The sequence below is a fragment of the Habropoda laboriosa genome, unplaced genomic scaffold (genome assembly GCF_001263275.1).
Source record: "Habropoda laboriosa isolate 0110345459 unplaced genomic scaffold, ASM126327v1 scaffold176, whole genome shotgun sequence".
Classification (NCBI taxonomy): domain Eukaryota; kingdom Metazoa; phylum Arthropoda; class Insecta; order Hymenoptera; family Apidae; genus Habropoda; species Habropoda laboriosa.
Window position 1 is genome coordinate 1,115,127 of NW_017100321.1, and position 23,085 is coordinate 1,138,211.

Sequence of the window (23,085 nt, forward strand, 5' to 3'; positions counted from 1 at the left end):
AAGAGCACCAAAGCGCAGTCCTGTCCATTTAACAAACCAATTTTGGCTCGACACTAGCCTTCACCTTTATTTTTACTCTTTATCGGAGATAGGAAAAACATCCTACAGGTCGAAATGTAAAAGAGAACTGGTTTGAATTTCAGTCCATTGGAAAATCGAGGACTTCTTTCTTATGATAAACATAATTATACCATTCCCCACCAGATGGTGTTTACAACAAAAATCATCTCTTTTTGACTTTCGTTGTACAATTATTCGAATACCAGATATACACTTCTCGATGTTTTTGTTGAGGGGTTATATTACATAAATAACTCGTGTGGAGTAAGGTAAATAATTATATTTTAGAAGATGTTCAGACAGATGTAGACAAGAATTAGAACTGCTTACAAAACGTGACAGTGTGCACTTTTATACCTGGGGTGTTCGCAGGCATCCCTAAACCATATTTATCGGACGTGTCATAAACCTACCAATATTCTAGGATGTCGATTTTCCACGCAGTACTCATAAAACATTTTGCTTCAACAGTTTTCAATTTAAAAACGGAGATCCTTCAGTTATCTCTTGTTCGTTTATTAACTATTAATGTGTAATTATTGCGTTCCGCGATATAATTATTCATTAATAAATTACGCGGGAAGAAATGATCATAATTAATGGCGGTAATTGTTCGAGCGTTACACAATAGGTAGCCGATTACGCAAACTCATAGTTGGTAACTGTTTTTCGATTTATCGACGAAATTTACTACGTGTCAACAAACTGTGCTCAAATTGATTAAAATTACCCACGTCTTTCAGTCACGTGTCACGCACCAACGAACTTTGAATACAAATTTCGCCGGTAAGTACATTTTAAGATCGTATTTCCTCTTATCCGATGACGTTAATATAGTATCGTATAATATGGAGTGGAAAAGATTCTTGTTCTGCTGTTAAAACATTTACAGTTAACCATCGATACACTTATTTGTAAGATTTTGTCGTTACTATTGACGATCACGCTATAGAATGGGACATTGTATTGTGTGAGCGTAGGCTATTTAAGATTAGGTGGAGGATAATATTAAATATTAAATTTTTCAGGAAGAAATGAAAATCAATTTTGTAAGTGTAGCGATCCTTCTACGCTATTTGTATATATACAAATAGGAGCCTTTACGAGGACTAGCGAGAACCTGTGGTTGGCCGCGGCCCTCTGGTAGTAGAACGTAGAAGGGTCGCTACGTAAGTTTTAAAAAAAATATCTCATTTGTTACAATAGGTATCACCCTGATTGCACGACCTTTTGTCAACGTGATTTCAACAAAAAAATTTCACTTTCAAAGAAGAATACATATTTCGACATTCTGAACAATAATCGGAGCCAAATGTATTGACCGGTCACGTGGTTGCCTCAATCAGTTTTCCCCACACCGACAAACTCTATCAAGCGAGATCTATGTATGTAGTGGTTTAATAGGTCAACGTCACAGGCGCATCTATTTTTGTAACGCGATCTCTATTTTACTTCTGGCTGCAATAGGTTATCTTTGTATTATATTTTATCCAATGTGAAAAATTTCAATGTCTCAAATTTTCATCGTATTTTTATGAAAGTTGTATGAACGAATTAGTGAGATTCTCCTGATGAAAATGAGCCCAAACATGACATAAATCAGACTAGTTTTACCCGCCGTCAATTTATAAATATACCGGGTGACAATTGTTACAGGTACTTTTAATCGTCCGATTTATAATGTTTGGACTCATTTTCATCGAGAGAACTTCGCCAATCCATTGGTACCACTTTCATAAAGATCGGATAAAAAGTATAGAAATTTGTTATATTGGCTGATTGTACATTGCAACACAGGCGGTATCTATTTCAAGTGCTGCGTCTCGTTTACTCTCGCTATGTCTATTCACTTTCTTTATCGATGTGCTTGCGTTTGGTGAATTCAAGGCACTGAGTAGTGGGAGAAGAGTGGGGGAAGATACTTCAGTTCAATTTAACCGAACATTACTGTATTTCAAATTTTCTAACTACAAACATTCTAGAAACGGAATACCAAAACGGTAAAGCATCTTCAGTCTTAAAAGTCACGGTGCAGTAATAAACAGTCTAATAAACTTCATTTCGAATGGTAGTCGCGTATTGTTCTCAATGCTCGTGTCGGTCCGCTTCCACGTAAATCGTAACGTCGTGCCTCTCACGTTCCCCGAACGAGACTCGAGAAGAGCTAATTGCCGTAATTGTCCACGGAAAGGCTGATGTGAAACACGTATCCGAATGCATTTGAATAATTGACTCTTTCATAGAAGCGTGCCGACTAATCCATTTCTATAGAAAGATAATCGGCAGACTTCGAACTTCTGCTTGGTTTAACAAGAACAGAAAAAATAAAATGTTGAGTCATTTATGACTAACAATGCTAAATGAAAATAAAACTTACATTTGGTGCAACTATACGACTATTTCTTTAATCCTAGAACACTAACATGGGGGATATAGTTCTCCAATGAAACCTCCTTAAAAACTTATATTTTATCGTCGTACCCGTTATTAAAAAATATTAAAAATTTGGAAAAATTTAATGTAAGTCGATTGTTCTTTTTTAGTTCATTTCAATGGTATTTCGTTAGAATCTTTTTTGTCTCGGTTAGAAGTCGAGTAAAAGTGTTCGAAAGGAAGCATAGCAAGAGGTCAGTCACGAGGTATAGTGATAGTTCAATCAGATACTCGATGCACTTTAAATAAGCTGCTGCTCAATTTACCGTACGATCTGTGCACGCTAACTCTATCTAACAAATATTCAATCTTCCACTGTTTCTTCGTAGGATAGGAATTTTATTCCAATTTTCCTGTTTATCGAAACGCACAGTGGTACCAATCTGTCAATCAGAAATGTACCGTTGATGGAAGGGATATAATGAGATCGTAAATTAAAGTATTAGGTGACATTTATCGATAGCATTAAAATTGACATTTAAAACTTCTGTTAACAATCTTTCATTAAAGCCATAAAGGTATAAGCCTCCCGTCGCTTCGTGCTCAATGGTAATTGTCGTATTGATGAAAATTAACCTGCAGCTATCAAAGATTAAGGCGAAGACAAATTGAACGAGGACTGAATTACGTGTACTTAAACGTTTGACCGATTTTACGACCTTACTATATTGCTTTCACCGACTATACATCAACTGCCGTTATGTTCGAAGTGGAATAAGAGTTATGGTGCAGTTAAACATGTCTGGCGTGAGACAGAATCGTTAAAACGATGAAAAGCTGTGCGTATGAATAGTAAAATCTCGTGGCTGGTTTGCAAAAGTACTGCAACGAGATCGATGACGAAATAGATACAAGTCGACATTCACCTAACTTAACATGACATTCACGTTCAAGTGTAATAACTGGAAGTGGTAGATCGTGTTTTCCAGCGTTGCTTTTCGTTAAGGAATATGTACTCACGTGTAGCCGGCCAAAACGTTCAGCAACGTAGACTTTCCGGCACCAGATGGCCCCATTATCGCGACCAACTCGCCGGCTTTGAACTCGCCACTCACGCCATGGAGGATTTCTTTTTGTGCTGAAACAGAATAGTAAGAGAAACAAATTATTTTAACTTGAAGTGCATTATGAATAAAAATAAAAATATACGAAGAACATAAAAATAATATAGATTCTGACACAGTATTCTTCAAACACTCTGAAAATAATATTTTCTAAACTACATAATTTTTATAACCTTTGTTTTTTTAAACGCGGTAATATCTTTTAATATATTTTAATTTCTTTGAAAACAGAAATTTCTCTTAATATTCAGTGAGAACTTCTACAAAACATTGAAATTCGAGTTTTCACTAAAGAATGCGATATACATACATTGTTCGTCTCGTCACAAAAGATTTCAAATGATTCACAACCGATTATAAATGTTAAACGATGACAGATTTCCATCGATTAACGATGATCAAGGCTAATTTTCTTTCCTTAAATGTTCATTATGTCAGCTGTTTTTCCCTGTTTTACATTATAAGCGTTAGTCACCAATCAATCTCACAACTGGAAATCTGTCATTAGGAAATCGCGTTCATCGCGTCCCGACGCATACGTAAAAAACCGCGTTTCCACGGAACATGGAAATCGAAGTCGAGGAAAATTTTTACGGCATTCATTTATCGGAAAATGAAATTTATCGATAAATTTTTCACATTCGTCAAGTTACACACTCCTTGTCACGTTTACGTGACATTCATCCGATATTCTCGTCCCGTTTACACGAACGAAATATTTTAATGTTCCAATTGAGGCAATTTCACAAAAGAAAAAAATAAATACAAAAAAGAAGGAAATACATTTCACACAGTAAAATTCATCGATTTAAATCTATCTATCACGGTAAAATGAAACGCATGGAAATTACAGCGAAAAAGTTACAACTTCCCGTTCTGTTCGCAAATGAGAGTGCAGTCGCGTGGCGTTACACAAGAATGACCATCCTAAACGTCTCAGCTTTACTATTATTAACCGTGTCATTTTACCGGACAGGTCTCGTCGTGAAAATTTGCGTAATTTCAAAGGACATTTCGACGATGCTTCCTCGGTTCGTCGGTGGAAGAAAAAAATTACACAAATGGAAGTAAGAAGAGGGAAGAGCATAATTGAAAAAGGCGGGAGTTTTTTCGTTAAATAAATTAGCAATTCTATGAACAGGTGAAGACTCGTTGAAGTTATTTACTACACTTCATGGTAATCTAATTGTACATCAATAAAATAAAAAAGAATAAAAAATAGCAATTCTAATATCTTTTTTTCAAACCTATTTACACCTAATCAGCACAAATGCACGTTTTAACGTGTTCATTATCAGTGAAAATCACGCGATTCAACTCAAACAAAAACTTGTTAATAACTTGGAAAATATTCATTTTTCGACTTATGCTCATTAGGACTTTTTTTCATCATCTGCCGAGTACTATCTACCCTAAAAATTACGAACCCTTCTTTTGAATCACCCTGTAGATCGCTGTTACTTACAATCTCCCTTCTGAATCGTTATTTTGAAGAAAATATTTTCAACGCTGATTAATCATAGTTACGTTCACTAGAGATTCTCAGAAGTCTGTTAATTTTGTCTACGGTCAAGTTCAGCCGATAAACGGCGGGTGAAATGGTCCGACACACATAACACGCGTCGCGCGACTCGCCCGCTTATCGGGTCCACGTGACACGCGTTCTACGCGAAATTCATCAGAGATTTGGACGAGCTTTATCTCGTGAGTGCCGTTACATACGCGCGCACCATGATAACACACTTACACCGTGCTCTACTTGCTTTCTTCCGTAAGTTACGATGACCATGACCTCTATTGCAATCGTTTCATATATCTATGTCTAAAAAAGATCGATATGAAATTATGATTACAAAGCTCATCTTCAATTTGTTTAACATAAAGAGTCACTTGAAACTGCTTACGACTGTTTGTTTACTTTTTCTTTTTCATCTTCAAACTGATTAGTACAATATTGCGCACTGTTCGAAACTTCTAGAGAAAATAGTTACGTATAGTGTAATATCTAGTGACTTTTATCTGTATCGATGAATATAAATTTTCGTATCTTCTTTTTGCTTTTTTCGCGAAGTTTCAAAAGATCGATAAACTACAGTATTCAAATCGTTAATTACTATTCAGCTGTTCACCATTGTATCCTTCACGATGACGAGTTGATTTATCAAGCAACATGGCGTGACAAAGGGAGGAAGAATTTGTTTCCCGCGCATACATTACTCTTCCCATTGTCTTTTCGCTCGACGAAAAAAACGGAGAAGCAAGGCATATGACGGAGTGTCAACGGCAGGAATGATTAACGATTTTCGCGTCGCCGTTTTCGCAACGTGACGCACTTTTGTCGAAACATCGTCGCAGTTTCCTTGCGCATTCGACGATTTTTCTCACGACGACTTTTCTGACAGTAGAGAGAATTGTTTCTTTTCGTGAAAATGAGTTTTAGTCGCGTATGATATTACCCAATTGTAACTCTCTTGTGAGGCAAGTTTAGTGGATATTTTAGTGATTTATTATGAGGACTTATTATTGTTTAAAAAGCTGAAACAAAAATTTTGAAACAAGAGGAAAAAGGTGTTGAATTTTTAAATGATAAAGGGACTTATGGGCCATCTCCTACATTATTCGTATTCTCATGTTTAATGACAACACGTTTTTTTAAATAAATAAAAATTAAAAATTTCAAAAAATTTCAAGAGCATTCATAAAATCATCTTGGAAAATACCGGAGAACACTTAATTGTATTCCGGTTTAATTACTCACATTGTTTCAGTCGCATTAGAAGAAGTACATTGTTTTTAATAACCAATAAAGAATGATTGTTGAAACGTTTTACTGGTAATTTTACACTTTAATTGATGGTTGAAACTGTAACATGCCTCGCATACTTCAGAACACACCGGCCTTCGACTTCGAATCTATAGCTGGTTCTACCTTTTTGTTTGCACGAATCGATCGATCGAATTGTATCGAACCTCGACACGGTGAGACTATCGCGGACGAATGTCACGTGACCACGTGGATAATGTCATCTTTTGCCTTGCATTGGACGAATACGAGTCTCTTGTTTGTATTTTACATACATATACAGAGTGGTATACGTGCAATGTACATCGATGATTTTATAATTTTAAACAAAAAGGTAAATCGAACTGAATTCCAACGAAAATTAGAAGCATAGAAAAGAATTTAAAAATTACCTACCACATTAAGTATTGTTCAAAAAAATGTACAAAAAAAAAACACCTATTGATGTATGAGCCAATCAGAAGTTAAAATGATTAACTTCGTCAAATTAGATTTATTAAATTTTTTTTAAATTTTGATACTAATTTAAATATTTAAATATTTTTGATACTTTGATACTAAAATTGGAAGTATTTCGAAAGGTAGAGTTAATCATTTTGGCTTCTGAATGGTTCATATTAGTGATTGAAAAAAATCGATTTACATAGAAATCTAGAAATCTAGAAAACTAACCTCAAAAAACGATGTTACTTATGGGACGATATATTGTAACAAATACAATACTAAAATATCGATCGACTGTCATATGTAAGTGCTATCTATCATAAGTGAAATAAATCGTGACGAGAGCTGAAAACTTAGCCGGCTAATATGCACGTCTGCCCGCATTCGGTATAATGTTATTCCGTTTCCGTTTGGAGGCCGTTAAATACGTGACGACATGACGCTCGTGCGTGACAACAGCGCACGCATTTTGTATGACGAATGCTCTTATCGTACAGACTGTTCGATTTGCTGTTCGGCAAAAAAACCGTATGCTTACGCTTCTTCACGTTTACTATATTTTTTTTTTTTTTGCATGAATAGTAATGCGTGACATATGATCTCCTCGCTTTAACAAGAACGTAACATGAGAAAGAATATTATTCCAACGGATGTTTTTTATACATAACCTGTCTTTTTATAATTCCACTTTAAGAATTTTCTAAGGAATTTTTGAAGAAATTTTCCAATCTAAGAATTAGATTCGCTAAATGTGTACTTATTAAATTGTTCTGAACATAAAATGAACAATTTTTTCACAATTTTAATGTTAATAAAGTTAGTCAAGAAAAAAGAAACGCAAATATTTCTATATAGTATATGGGGTAAACTGTGCTGCATGATGGCACAATAATGTCACAAAAAATGAACATCAGCATTTCTAGGTTAACAGCAACGAGTACATTCCACCTTTTAAAGCTAATAACACGTTACTGAATTCCACGATATTGATTGATATATAGCGGTCTATAGATTAGACACTTTATTCGCACATCGATACTAATGAAATGTCCAATAAGACGAAGAAAAACAGATTAAAAGAAAAGCTGAACAACTGGGAGATTTACAATTCCAATTATAGATCGAGTTAATAAAAAATTCTTCGATGGACCATGATAGTTTAACATTCGTCGAAATTTTCAAATTTGACACGTTGATGTGATTGTAAAGAGAAAAAGATTGGTTCTAACATGGCGATTCACGGCGGCGTCTGCTTACCGTGCATTATTTCTTGGCCCATACTGCACCGTGAACAGTGACGTATCTTTTCCTTTGTTGGGCTATGAATAATAACAAGAAATCTTCGTGAACGGATGCAACCGATTAAACTTTTACATATGTGCGTCCTACTGATCTATCGAAACAGTGCTATTTATACTATACAATTTATATAATAGTGTTGTTATAGTAGTATAGTAGCATTGCTGCTACTATACAATACAGTATACTATAGCATAGTAGAGTGTAGCAAAATAGTACAGCGTAGTATAGTAAATTGCACTAAGTTTCGGAAGTAAAAAGTATAATGAAAGTAGTAAAAGAACAAACACATTAGGAACCATAACTGACTATAACAGAAGCAAGAACATAGTAAATATAGTAATATAGCAAAAGTTTACCAAAAGATAATCCTGAAGTGACTATGATGAAATACACACAGCATGAAAGATAGTCACAGTGAGTATAGTAAGTTATAGCAAGTGTAATCAGGTAGATTAGCAGACGTAGCAAAATTATACGAAAGAGAGTGTTTTATGGTAGCCCACAAATATCATACACCATAAGACCATGAATTATTGGATTATCATAAATTCAACTGTATACGCGTAGCATCATCATAACATATTGTTTATGGACGTGATATTCTTCTCTGTGCTCAGCATGTTGAATCTTCATCGTGAAAAATAGCCAAAAGAGAAAAAAAAGGGTAATTTATATTCTCTGGTAATTACCAGACGCGTAGTTACAAACAATTATTGAAATTATTTACGTACGAATAGGATATGGTCAAAGTTGAAAATTTGCATAGTATAGTATGTAATCGTTTTTGCCATTAAAAAAAAAAATAAAACAGATGTACACGGATTCAGATGTAATGGAATGCACGATTGTAACGTAATTCGAATCATGATATGTTACGAAGAAAATTAATAAATAAAAATTCCTGATCGAATTCCTCGTGAAAAATTATATAACCACGTGTACCCGTTACGACGTTTGGGAACGAAATGATTCGATTTATCGCCTGTAGGGGGAAATCGTCGAAAAAGTGGCAACCGTCTCAACATTGCAAGCTAGCCGGCACGAGAAATAGCGAATTATCTCCATGAAAACGTATTTCATTATAATTGCCACGATGTTGAGGATCAACGACGCTAATATTTACGAGGAAGTTTAATACCGGCTAGTGAGCCGTTAATAATACGATAACGATAACGTCTCTTAGTTTACTTCTCGTGCTTCCTTGGTGACGAAGGTCAGGTTGATGACAGAGAGTATGCATACATTCGTGCCGATTACGTATAGTGTATGAAGTATAAACAAACAATGCTTTTTTACTTCTGTATCCCATTGAATGCTGAATATTCAGAAGGGAAATCGTTGAAAAGCTTGACTTGTACAAAGATTAGAACTTCGTCACATTTGAATTTTAGAGATAACACCGACAAAGTTTAGCGTTAAGAATTACAGTAGAGACTAAACAACGGTTACATAACCTAATCTAACCTTTGCTTGAAAGACTTTATTTAATCCCATCGGATACTTAACATTCAGAGTGGACTTTTAAGTTTGACTTGTACAGAGATTAGAGTTTTTAAGACTAGAGATTAGAGATTAGAGATTATCTTTTTTAAATTATTTTTTAAATTATTTTTTCAAAATTATTATTTCAATTATTCATTATTTTCATATTAATAATTACTGTTATTTTAATTTAAACTGAAGTACTGGGGTAACCACTGACGTGATTAACCAATTAGAGAAATTTCACCCTTAAGGTAGCCCCTCAAGATTCGCGAGCAAGTTATCAGAGTGGGGGTATGGCGTCGTGGTGAGGGAAATCTGGTCCAAGAGACAGCTACACACAGGTTCATTCACCTAACTTGACGACTTGAGATTACATACTCGTAAATTATTCGTTGCACGAAAAAGTATACGAAGCAAAAGTTGTATAATTTCTATGGAAGATATATGTTAGAATGTTCATTTTTCTTTTTTCTACGTTGTTCTAAAATAAACTTTTAAAGGCCACCTTGATACTTTCAAACGTAACACCTTGTATCTCTTTACGGGAAATTAAAAGAACATTAAGAACTGAGTAAACAAGTATTAAGGGGGTCTTCTAGTGTGACGGCCGTTTTTTAGGCCTTCTTTGCTAATTTATTACAGAAGTACGGTAACAGTTATTAACATGAGCTTTATTCCTGTGTATTTACTTGCCCTTGAAGAATCATTACAAATTATTTTTCTTGAAAAATAATTAAATATGGCTGCTGTCAGGAGTATGAAAAAAAAAAGTAGGTCCATGGTTGCCACGATTTGAGCTGTTCCGCTTATCAAAAATAAAAAGATCCAATTGATTCTTATTTAGTATGCATGTCGCTATGGTCGGTAGTAGAATAAAAGAAAAATATTGAAAATTTAAAAAATGGCGGCACTTTGAATATAAAGTATCGATTTTTTCGACTTTTTTTCGTCTTTCAGAGGCTCCAAAAATCAGAAAAATGTATATTTCTACTACCGACCATAGCCACACATGTTCTAAAGACATGTGCAAAATTTGAATTTGATTGGTTCAGTAGTTTTTGCCAGATCGTGGCAACCATTTCAGAAAACATGGTTCCGAGAAAAACGCGTTTAAAGTTTTCAGTGCAATTTAGATTCTCCCTTGATGTGTCACACTAAACGAGTTATAACTTCGTTATTTTATTGAATACAACTATAAAACTTCAGGAGTACATTCTTAAAGAGTTGTACTTTCGATATATGCAAAAAAATAAAAATCGATTTTTTGAAACTGTCACACTAGAAGACCCCCTTAAGGCGTTGACAGCATGACTAAAGCGTGCATGAATATTCTGATATTTTCAGATTAATTATTTCATTCGAGTTCGATTCGAATTTCAAAATCATTTCCAATATATCTGCAAAACAACGACTGATCTGTAAATCATCTGAAAGACCTACTGGCTGTAAAACACGTCCTTGAAGCTAAGATACCAAAGATCACATCGTGAGATTATACTCGGATCTTTTTGTCGAGCATTCTTATCGTCCAGCGATTATGCATGCGTGTTTCGTAATCGGTAAATTTTCTTGCATGACAGCGTTAGTACTATAGAAAATATTTCCGGAAAATCACGAGTTCCAGAGGCGGAGAGTCACGATAAAAGGTGTCGAAGTAATCGAACAACCTATGATTAATTGAAAGGATTAATTGAACAGTTTAATCGATAATTAACCGAACAATTAAACGTATGCAATGATAAACGGGCGTGATCGATTTTCAAAATGAAATTGCCAACTCGATAAGAACATCTGGTAAATTTTGATAATAGATACAATCTTTGTTATTCTCCTTCTTTTTTCTTCAATTTATTGGTTTCTCTTCTAGCGTTCCGTTTCATTCCTGTTCTTACTTTCCGTAGTTTATTCCCTTTCTCTTGAATCGTGCTTTCCATTATTTCTAACATATGTTATATTATTATTATCGACTATTCTTAAATTTCTGCGAAAGAAGGGAGATCTGCATAAACGAGATTCGAACTAACCGTGAAGATTATCGAGGATTTTTCTCACAATCGAAAGATCGATACACAAAACGCGTGGCTATAATGCTGTTTCGAGTGGCTGTAGAGTACTACATAGAGATTACACAAGATTATTTTGATAAGTTACCTTAAATGATATAGAAAAATTCATGAATCTATCACTTGGATTGTTCTTCGTATGAATGTATCAGAGCTGGATGATCGAAATCATCCACAGTAATGCACACATAAGCGTCCGCATTTTTGGACACTTAAACGTCCATCGCTATCCCCACCAATTCTTGGAAATGGGACTTCGGAGTGCGGTTGGAGCGTGCCGTGAGAAACAAAGTATGTAATTCGATATCGACTCCTGAATGCGAACAACTGACACTTGATACATCGGTATCCCACACAGACACATCTCCTCTCTTTCGTTTAGTTAAATTCGTAGAAGTCACCTCTCCACTTAAGCGTCCGCATTCGGTCCCGACCGCGAACGCTTATGTGTGCACTACTGGAATTCACGAGAGTTTTTTATGCCCGTAAATAAATAAATAACATATAAGTACGATAAAATAAAAAATAACCAAAAGTAATAAATTAATTACTTAATAAAAAAAACGTGTCATGAAAGAATCAACAATTCAACACTCCCAGAAAGTCACACTAATTAAACAACATAATCTTATGGATATCTACGAGGAAAATTTCATTCTTCTGATTAATCAACAGCACAAACGATCGTTGCCTTTGCGATAACAATTTTTCCTCGTCCAATTCAATTTGCATATTCTCTTCTTTCGAAGAAAAAGTGCAACCACGTGAGTTTTCCCGCCATTTTCTTTCGCAACAGTTGCCTGTTCTCTGTTTATTTTTGTCCTTCTGTTATAAAGTATTTTCAATTGAGAAGAAAAAATTCTCTTTTCCGAGAAAAGAAAAAAAGTCGAAAATCGAGCCATCGAAGCGTGTTCCCGTTCATTCTCTCCTCGTTTTCCGTGCGATCGCGCGTCACACTTTTTGCCAACTTCTAACACCAGGGGGAATCCCCGCTCTTTTCAAAATGCTCCACGCGACTTTCTCCGTTTAAAACTTTCCTCGCCACTCGCAGGACCACTTCGCCACGCTACTTTCTCCAAACGTCACGGATGACGTTTAATACGCTAAAAACCATAGAAAACGCCGTTTTATCGAACACTGACCTATGTGACTAAGCTCTGGCGCTAACCTTTCGAAAATCGGTGCGCGTTCCAAGGAGAAGAAAAAAAAAAGAAACGATTGTTCGACGATTATTTTAATTGTAAATGTCACGATGACTCTTGTTCTTTTTGTCACATCGGAGATAATTCGAAGTTACTTATCCGGAGGAAAGTGTTGGGTCCCTATTAGAAATTCCGATCGGGATTTCGAGGTCGCTGAAAGTTGTTTTGAAAGTTCACGTTTATTTTTTTCTTTCCTTTGTTCCTGCGAAATGTTTTTTCACTCCTTTCTTTCAAACATTGAAACGACACCCAAGAGAAAAGTGGAGACAACTTTTTCACGGGTAACTTCGTAAGATAATTCGTAAAATAAGTTGACAAATTAGATTAAACGTAATGTTAATGAAAATTTTGGATACAAATTGACTGTTATCATTTTATCGATACAAGGCTTTACAGTAAAATTGTTTAGGTAAGTTAATTTGCTTTGATTAGAGAAATATTTCATTGGTATAAATAGTATAGTAAGAAATAAATTTGAAATATAGTAAAAAAAAATTTTTTTCAATGGAATATGTAATCTGAAAAAGTAGAAGACTTTATCAAAGAAGTTTCATAAGAAGCGATAATGTCTTCGATCATTTTACCGATACTTCGTGTTCTTTTATTACGAATGTAGTAATAACGGTTAAAAGTTGAACCTGTTTGACCTTGAATGCACGATATCGGATGTAAGCTGTATATTTTGAATGAGAAATAATATTTTTCCTGTAGTGACGGGTTTATGATACACTTCTCGTGACGAGCAGAGCGCAGAATTCTACCGGGTGGCGCACAATTACAATATTCTTTTCTTCGTTAAATTACAACCAATTACATGTGTGAAATCCAAAAAATAACTTCAATTCACAAGTTTGCAAAGTGTCCTGTTTAATATACCGGGTGGCACACATAAAACGCAAAGTACAATTTTCAGGTTATGATTCGTACAAATTCTGATAAACTTTTCAATTTAAGAAATATCGATTTTTTATACAAAAAGAAACGTAACTCAAATGTACAGCACAGGATTACCACCGTAAACCTGTATTTTGTGTTTAAGACCGGTTTACATGTGTGCCACCCGGTATTTTTCCCCCTGTACCTTCGCGCACTCGTTCAGGGAAAATCGACAAGCCACTTTGTTGTTGGCTAAGCGATGCTCTTCACTCCTCAAGAGAAACATTCGTTTCGTTGCGAAAACGCTGGAAAAAGTAGGCCCGCGCAACGGAATACTCGCGATATTAGGCAATTGCAAACTCGCCTTAAATGTGTATGTTTAAGAGGTGGAGAAATTATTGTACAGCGAAGATGGGGGAATGTCAGTATCATTTCTTGGGACTTTATTGCACATTCGGAAATGAAAATACTGCAATGGTCACGCGTGAAGCAATATTCGCGACATTAAGGAGAGTTTACATGTTCGAGGAGGTATAATTGTGACGCAACAACGATGGAAATTTGATAATAATTCGCGAAGAAGTTTCTGAAGTCTTTCGACCATTCACCAAACAGGAAATACATTGCCTTCGAATGGAATATTTACCGTTAGGGCGCATTTTCATGACTTCGACGAATATCTCAAAGTATAAGAAGGTTTTGCGAGTAACGTAGCAGCTTTATTCTCATTAGAATGCAACTTACATATGTGGGATATGCTAATAGATAATACAAAAGGAGTAACCTTCTACCTAGAGTTTATGAATAAACTATGTATGTGTCAAGGTAAGATGTAAACGTGATCCAGAAACGAGTTCAAACGGAGGAGGATTAGTGAAAGTTATATTGGAGTTCGAGAACGACTAAAAATAGACAGACCAGAGGTATTTCAGATTTGAAAGCGATACATTAATAACCTATGAATAATTGTATAAGTGTCAGGAAACCGATCGAGATTCACGAACGAGATTATCGAGCATGCCTTCTGGCAGAAACAATCCAATTTGAATATCAGCCTAATAGAGGAACTTCTGAATGACCAGCGTGACCCACATTCTTACAATGGGCCTGCCAAACAAAGGAACTGATTTTAACCTTTTGTGGTATATATTTAGCCTTTTAGACACGTGAACTTAAATTTCCTTAGCTTCTCTTCTGATTACACATACAGGGTGATGCACTTGTAATGAACATCTAAATGAAGAAGAGTTTTCATGATTTAAGGATGTGCATCTGGTGATGGTAAAGATGTTAAATATGTAAAAAAATGTCGATGACCTTGAAATGACCTTGAGGGAAATTTTTCTTATCAGCACTAGATGTACGTTCTCAAATCATACGAACTCCTCTTAGTAATTTTCTTCTTACTTCCGATAGTACTGGAAATAATTTATTTGTTATACGAATCTTAATGACAACGTTACCGGCAAACTATGAAATAAGACGTGCTTCTTATACGTTGCCTGGATCTTACACTTTGCCAGTAACGGCAATAATAATGGCGGGAACAATTTGAACTTACTCGGTCTGAAGTTTCGAAGTCGCCATTCTGATACCGAGTACTTCACGTCGTAGAAACTGAGATCCACCTCGGGCCTCTTTGGAAACGAATGTTTCTCCTGAAGGAAATAATTGTCCTTCGTGGTGATCGTCACTCCGTGAACGTCGTCGTGGCTGGTGTGGTCGATTTGACAACAGCTCAATGACGACCTAGACGGGGAACATTGCGCCGAACTGGTCATGCTTCGCCCGTAAAAATCACGATCAATGTTTCGCGTACGAGTGTCGCCTGTTTCTTTTCACCGGGGAAACGATGCCTTTTGCTCTGACCACGAATCACGTCCTTAGTCGCATGTCTAGTATCACACCACCGATTCGTTCGTTCGTTCCCTTCTGCTTCGATTATCGATCGATTCTTGCGCGGTGTACCGACGGTTATAGCTCTCGCATTATTGGGCCACGTGTCGCTCTGCAACTGAAACAAAGTGCAAAAAAACAAACGTTGATAATCGTGATAGAATTTTTTTCTCATTCAGACACCAAAAATAACAGGGTGGAGCACATAAAACCGGCCTCAAATGCAGAATACAGTTTCCATGTTGTATTTCGTATTTCCGCATGCGCACTAGACGCTACTCGACGCGCGTGCGCATATGACTACTTCGATGTACACTACACCATACCAAATGTAACCCAAACGTCAAGTACATTACCAAATAAAACTGAGAAAACTCTGTGTTGCGTTTGTGGCCGGGTTTGCGTGCACCGCTCGGTATTTTATATATATATGTATATCTCGACGACTATGATTCATCGATTAGGAACCTCTTTTCTATTACGAGCTAACTTGTTGCACACACTACGAAGTAGACAGTAGGCAGCTGGGATCACGAACCTATCGGTTTGTACAATCGAACGCAATGTCTCGACTCGTCATCGATCGATCGAAAAGCTACTGGTTTTCAGACATGGTCGTTCCAATGGTAACATTCAGAAATTGCGATTTTTGCGAATCTGAGCATAATTTTATTTGTTCGTTATAAACGTATGTGACAAAATTACGTAATTGTGTACTGTTGTGCTGTATGGTGGATAAAATGAATGCAAAGATGATTTTACATTATCTTATTAACTGGGTTCATCTCTCTTACAATAAAAAATGATTAAAAATTCTAACCAATTACCTTAGTTTCATGTACGATGTATTTTATATGTAATACAAGCATAACGGTACAATTAAAAATGAACAATCCTTCGATAAATTCTAAGTTATTGGCTAACCAATGACGAGTTAACTCATCTTACCCAGTTTACAGGTTAATCGACAATGCAGTTTTTTTCTAACCTAAAAAATTCAATTTTTTACAGTTTCGGGAGATTCCCATCGAAACGACACAACATCTGGAAGTCGTTTTAGTGACGGAATACCGTCTAGTGTAGCAATGAATGTGCTATGAAGGCAGCGACCGCGGGTATTCGTGTCGTAATAGTAAGCAAACCGGCTGAAACTCGCAGGGAACGCCGGGAAACAGCGTGCAAGGTGCAAGGTGCACAGCGTGTCCTTGAATTCGGTGTCCGACATTTTTTTCTCACAAATTCATAACGGATACTAGATACTCTTAAAATGAACGACGGCTATTTTCGTTTATCACCATTGGCTTATTTATTTCGCCCGTAAAAAGTGTCTTTATCTCCACCATTTTTATCCCCGTGGATTTTACGAGCTATTGATGTAGAAATATTGCACTACGTTACGTTACTATTAGCATAACTGTGTTCGCGGCGGTGGTAGTAGCGACAGTAAAAAGTTGCAATGTTGCAATGGTAAATTTCATTTAAAGTACCAATTATTAGAAATTTTAACGTCGACACGTATAATGCGTGATACCGTTAAAAAATTGCAATATTGCAATAACAGCGAAACAAAGTTGCAATGGTGATCATAATAGAGTAAATCAGTTGATGACTAAAAATTCCGATACCGATCTATTCCGATACAATTAAAATAGTGCAATGTTGCAATGTTGAAGGTTGAAATATCAACGCTGGCGGTAATCTGAACAAGAGGAGAATGAATAAATTACGAGAAAATCTAGTATCGCTGTAAAATGAAAAACTTGTAACATTACAAACTGAAATAGGAACGGTGACGACGGTTTCACCGGTAACGCGGAACAATGTCGTCAATTATACGAAATTCATAAATATTCAAATTTCATTATGATCGATTATGGTCGTCGAAAAAGAAAACACGGAACGACTTCGAATTAATCCGACGAATATGCAGATCGCTGGTGGTATCGTACGTCGTACGTGACGACACGAAATTACACATAACGTTGCGGAAAGGCCAGCTACGTTAGTGGAAAAGTGTCTTCGAACCATTAGGAAATAAGTCGAACCCGTCAAAGTCTCATAAATCGATCTTAACACGACACACAACATAACGATTATTTTACCAAGAAACAGAACGGACGTTCGATCTACTACTAATTTCAAAATATCAACAAGGAGATGCATATTTCATTTGATCTGTTGCATGTAACTGTCAAACGACGTCTGACGTTAATTGTAATTATCCTCCCGGTAATGAGCGGAATCAATTATCAAGAGTCATTAACAAGGAGGAGGAGATGTCAAACAACGTCTGACGTTAATTGTAATTATCCTCCCGGTAATGAGCGGAATCAATTATCAAGAGTCATTACACGTATGTACATATGTACAAGAACCACTTTATTTCTCGAAAAATGATTACGTTTTTTTCTTTTTTCTTTTTGTAAATATCATTATTTTTGTAGGTTTTCAACGATACGTGTGAAACATGGAAAACAATCATTTGTGTTGATTTCAAATTGAACGTTTAAAAACACAGGCGAAATATCGGTAATAAGTATGCAGAATGGCGATTCAACGTTTAAACAAGCAATGAATAACGGAATTTTGTAATTTTTGTAAATAATTCTCTGGGAAGAATATTTTCGGTAAATGTTGCTGAGAAAGATGGTGAACGAAACAACAGTGTTTTGAAAGTAACACGAACACGTCACCATCGCGATCTCTCGAATTAATTCTCCAACTTTCGCCAATGTTGCTTTTAGCAATAAGCGATCGTTGCGAAGCGACATTCATCTTCGTTCGTTGATTCTTCGACTAGCTCTATTGAACATCCCTGCTATGTAACTTGTCCGTGTCATTGGACTGTATCTTTGCTTTCAGTGCATGTATCACAGTCCGTTCGTTCACTGTCTTCCGTTTTTAACGATTTTATTATACGATTACTACGTTTCGTTGTAATCCTTATTATCGTTCGTTATTATATCATAACGAACAAAGAAAAGAAAATCGCCAATTCAGTGCCGCAGACCTATCGTTTTAAGAGAACAACGGATAATTAATTTCTCTTGACTGTAATTAGTTGTTAATTAATATCAGGTAGTGTAATGTGAGATATATCCGTTCGTTCACTGTCTTCCGTTTTTAACGATTTTATTATACGATTACTACGTTTCGTTGTAATCCTTATTATCATAACGAACAAAGAAAAGAAAATCGCCAATTCAGTGCCGCAGACCTATCGTTTTAAGAGAACAACGGATAATTAATTTCTCTTGACTGTAATTAGTTGTTAATTAATATCAGGTAGTGTAATGTGAGATATTGCGATTGCCGTCTAACGCGAAACCTTAGATCGCCTAACAGTAACATAAGAAGAATTATACGAACTTGAAGTTAACACGGGAAAACTCTGAACATTCAAAGCAATGAATTTCAATTTCAGAACGATTAGGAAAACGACACTTCGTATTGAACGACTTAATAGAATGCCAATATCTAATATAAAAAGTAGGAAACTTCGAAGAATGATTAAACAGACGACGGTGATTACCGAAAGAGTCCTGAGATAATTTACAGCGAAATAAATCACAACCCGCCAGACGAAACGCGGCAGATAAGGTCGAGGAATGCACAGGAAACGAAGAATGTTAATCTTCGTGAGATATTATACAATTATCGATTTTCGTGTAAATCAAAAGAATAAAAAACTAATCTGAAAAAGATCAAGGTTTGAGACATAGAAAAAAAAAGTATAGAATTGCATTTTTTTTTTTAAGCGATGTTAATACTATAAATTGTCGCATTAAGAAATGACAAATGTGACGAAAGAAAACAAGTTTGGCGTCAAGATGTTGAGATGTGTTTAATGGTGTTTCACGATCGTGAATGTATTGATATTTTCAGAGAGACCAATAAACGTACGTTGAAAAAGGATAGAGAAAGTTCGGGACCGCAACATGTTCTATCGTTCAATTACACACGTCTGGTTCCGATAAATCAATGCATTATTCAAGGCTACAGTTTTGTTGCTCCGCGGGGTTAAAGTACCGCGAGATTACACAATGAGCAAAGCTGCACAACTATTCTAAAATGACGACGATAGTCAGTATCAATAATCGATCGGTTTCAAAATTTGGCATAATTAAAAAAAGAAAGAGATTAAAATTTAATAGCGCGAAATTTGAAATTCGTCATCGATGTATATCGAACAATTGGAAATTGTATTTTTAATTTGCAAACGTTACGGTTCTGTAGTCTTCAGTCTACATTCGTAAACAGTCGAGCTAGATTTATCGCGGAAGTAAAATGATCTTGAACTACGAGTACTCTGATTCACCCCGCGGTCGTTTATCTGTAACTTTTTACCATCAAATTATCTCGACAATTCCGTAGAGACAAATTATTCCATTGCGAGTTTTCTCACTTGTTAATCGATTGGTACAGTCATTATAATTCTCTGGATGAGCAACAATAATGGCATGCTATTGAAAACAATCGAATGGTAAACGTCTGAAGGCATTACCTACCACAGGTAATTAAAAAACGACAGAATCGAACAAGCATTTAGAACGTCTTCTTTGTTTTTAATGAAGTACAAGTCGGTATGATTTTTAACAAAAAGAAAAATATTTGAACGATTTCAGAAAAAAGGATTACGTTTGTTTTCGTTTTAATGTCGATCGTAAAATTCAATTTATTGCATGCTACTAGAGGTGACATTAAATACTTATTTGCTGCCGTGTCGACTATGGTGACATGTTACGTTACCTGGTATAAATGTACCAATTAACTCTTTTTATTAAACAATTTCTTTCAAGATAATAATTTTTATACGTGTAAGTAATGACATCTTGACAGCGTCATGTTTTAATGCATGTCGCAAATACTAAAAACGAAATGGAATATTTTTCAACACAAATTATTTCTTCATAATATCATTCAGCTCTTAAAGATATGTATGTGTATCATACACGGAAAACAATTTTCATATAGCAACTGTAGTTTCTTCAACGCTTTAATGAAACGAGGTATCTGCAAGAAATCGTGGCAAATCGAGGTTATTCCGGTGACTAGACGATTTAACGGTCGGATCGATTGGTACAACTGTTTTAAAAAGCACGTGTGAGGTTCCGATTTCAATATCCCCGGAAGGATAATGGAAAGAATCTCATTCGTAGACTGATATTTGCGTAAAATAACGTACTATCTAACATTTTGCAACAGCCTAACTTAACCTCTCGTTCACGAATTACGAAAACTCACCTGGTAACTACACATGTTATGATAATAGCCGAAACGTCAATGTACTGCATGTATAATCGCATTAAACAGATATTTCATCTGTATTTTCCTTAAATCTTTTCTTATTGAAAGGACGAGTCAATTATTTGATTAAATTCGAACATGAATTAGACTTGAACTTTGCTTTCTTGGAATGGAGACGAAGCAAAAAGAAGAAAAAGGTAGAATTACTTTCACTCTGTTTCCGGAGAAGAAAGCAAATCCTATTCCACATATATTTTTAGAAAGTTTTACGAGGGAGTCTGCTCGTTACAGCGAATAACCAAGCTGCGCGCGCATAAACGCGTTCGAAATGTTTTCGATAGTTCGTTGTTACCTCGATACAATGTACATATTTTCTATTTTAATGGGAATAATTAATATATCTTCGCGTCTTTGGTGCTGATGCGACACTGGTAGCGGGAAATTTTAAACGATGCTTTGCGTGGCGCCTGATTACGAGTTATTGTGTACCAGTGAAGTGATGAAAGAAGTGTTATTATATTTACATAAAATGTACATACACAGTTATATTTGAGATCGAAAGGATACTAAAACACTGCTCGTTAAGATAGCCGATCAGGTTTATACCACTAAATATCAAAGAATCTTGCGCTAAAATTACAACGAAGTTTCGATGAATCGAGATAATCTTTCATACGCAAAAACATCGCAGCACAGCAAACGTAGCTATTGTAAATAGAAAGATCGTATAATTTTCTTAAAAAACGTTTGTCCTTGAAAATCTCCATTTAAAAGTAGTGAATAATTAATGTACATTAAATAACACTTCCTTTTCCTCTACAGATGAATGAAACTTCACAGAAATACTCCACAAATCTACCTCATGTTAGATTTATCTTTCACGATTCTCACGAATGTGTTAAAACCTTACGCAAACACCGATTTTTGGCTGCGCTTATTCCTCGTGAAATAATCTAACCTAACCTCGCGTGGTTATTATAATTTCGAGCGATCTAATCCATTCGTATTTCTTCACTGAGTTGGAAATCAAAAAAGCAAATATTAGGCTTAGATGGTATGGAATCCACGATAATTTATTTTCAATTTCATTGCGCATTATTTCTTATGCGTATCGCAACGAACGACCTGAATGTACTTGCCACGTGCAACATAATTAATATCTAATAATCGGACAGGATATCGTTAGAATTCCAATCTTATTTCCATCAAAACGTGTTTTGCGTTTCTTTATTTTTTCTCCAGATTAGTTGCGGTGTTTTATTTTACTTACTACTATTTTCTCACGAACTACCGAGTTGTTTAGCCACGTTAATCTTTTTAATAACATTTAAAAAAATAACACCGTATTGCAAAGAAATCATTCATAAAGTTCATAATTATAATTCTCATCAGTTTATATTAAATTTTTTAAATATTAGAACTCAGTTCAATTTGTCTAAACAGAAGCATGCAGAGATAATAAGTTTACTTTGCGAACGCAAAACGTCTCCTATGCATAAAAACGAGCCCTAACCAACACCAATGTGCCGCATATACGCATCGACGCACGTGTCAATCTGCCGTACGGCTGCGTTGAGCGCAGTGTCGAATTACAACCTGAATTCTTCACGATGTTTCTGCTTATTCCGTTGAAAATTCGTCAGACTCTCTGTTAAATGTAATAAACGTAACTCGAAAGTACAAGAAGGATAGCGTAGATCGAAGTTCGTTACCCTGTACGCTAGAAAATTTCAAGTCATAATTCACCGTTAATAATACTACATATGATATTAAATTTTTTTCTAAAGGAATACAGTTGTTAATCTATTACCGCATTATACAAGTCTCACGTTGTAAGGCAACAATCTTACGAACCGGTAGTGTTCGTGCTTTGTAATTATCCGCAGTAATGCACTACAATGTTACACACACATTCGAGTAGTTTTCATTGTAAAAAAAAAATACCTGCATCAAGGCTCCTACGTGATATTGGAACAATTAATGCAATTAGAAGTAAAATTTAAAATTCATAGCACGTTTGCTGAATGAAATTTATATTCAACAGCAACTTTAGCCAATGTCAAATTTGAGAATGTACATACTCATCCTACTATGAGATTCTAGACTTAATACTTCTTTCTAGGATCCCAAGAATCTTGTAATTTTTAATTTACAATTTTAATTTTAATTTTTAATTTAGATTTGCTCCACATTCAGTAAGTGTTCTAATA

The 23,085-nt window shown here is 35.5% G+C and overlaps 1 protein-coding gene across 1 annotated transcript in view; it reads right to left on the reverse strand.

The window, feature by feature from the left end:
* LOC108574209 (ATP-binding cassette sub-family G member 1-like) overlaps positions 1 to 23,085 on the reverse strand; it is a 34,340-nt gene that overhangs the window by 7,326 nt on the left and 3,929 nt on the right. Inside the window, exons 2-3 of the mRNA XM_017936744.1 lie at positions 15,294 to 15,746; positions 3,454 to 3,571 (exon numbers count right to left, since the gene is read on the reverse strand). Coding sequence (XP_017792233.1) covers positions 3,454 to 3,571; positions 15,294 to 15,513 — 338 coding nt within the window. The 5' untranslated portion in view covers positions 15,514 to 15,746. The remainder of the gene's footprint in view (positions 1 to 3,453; positions 3,572 to 15,293; positions 15,747 to 23,085) is intronic.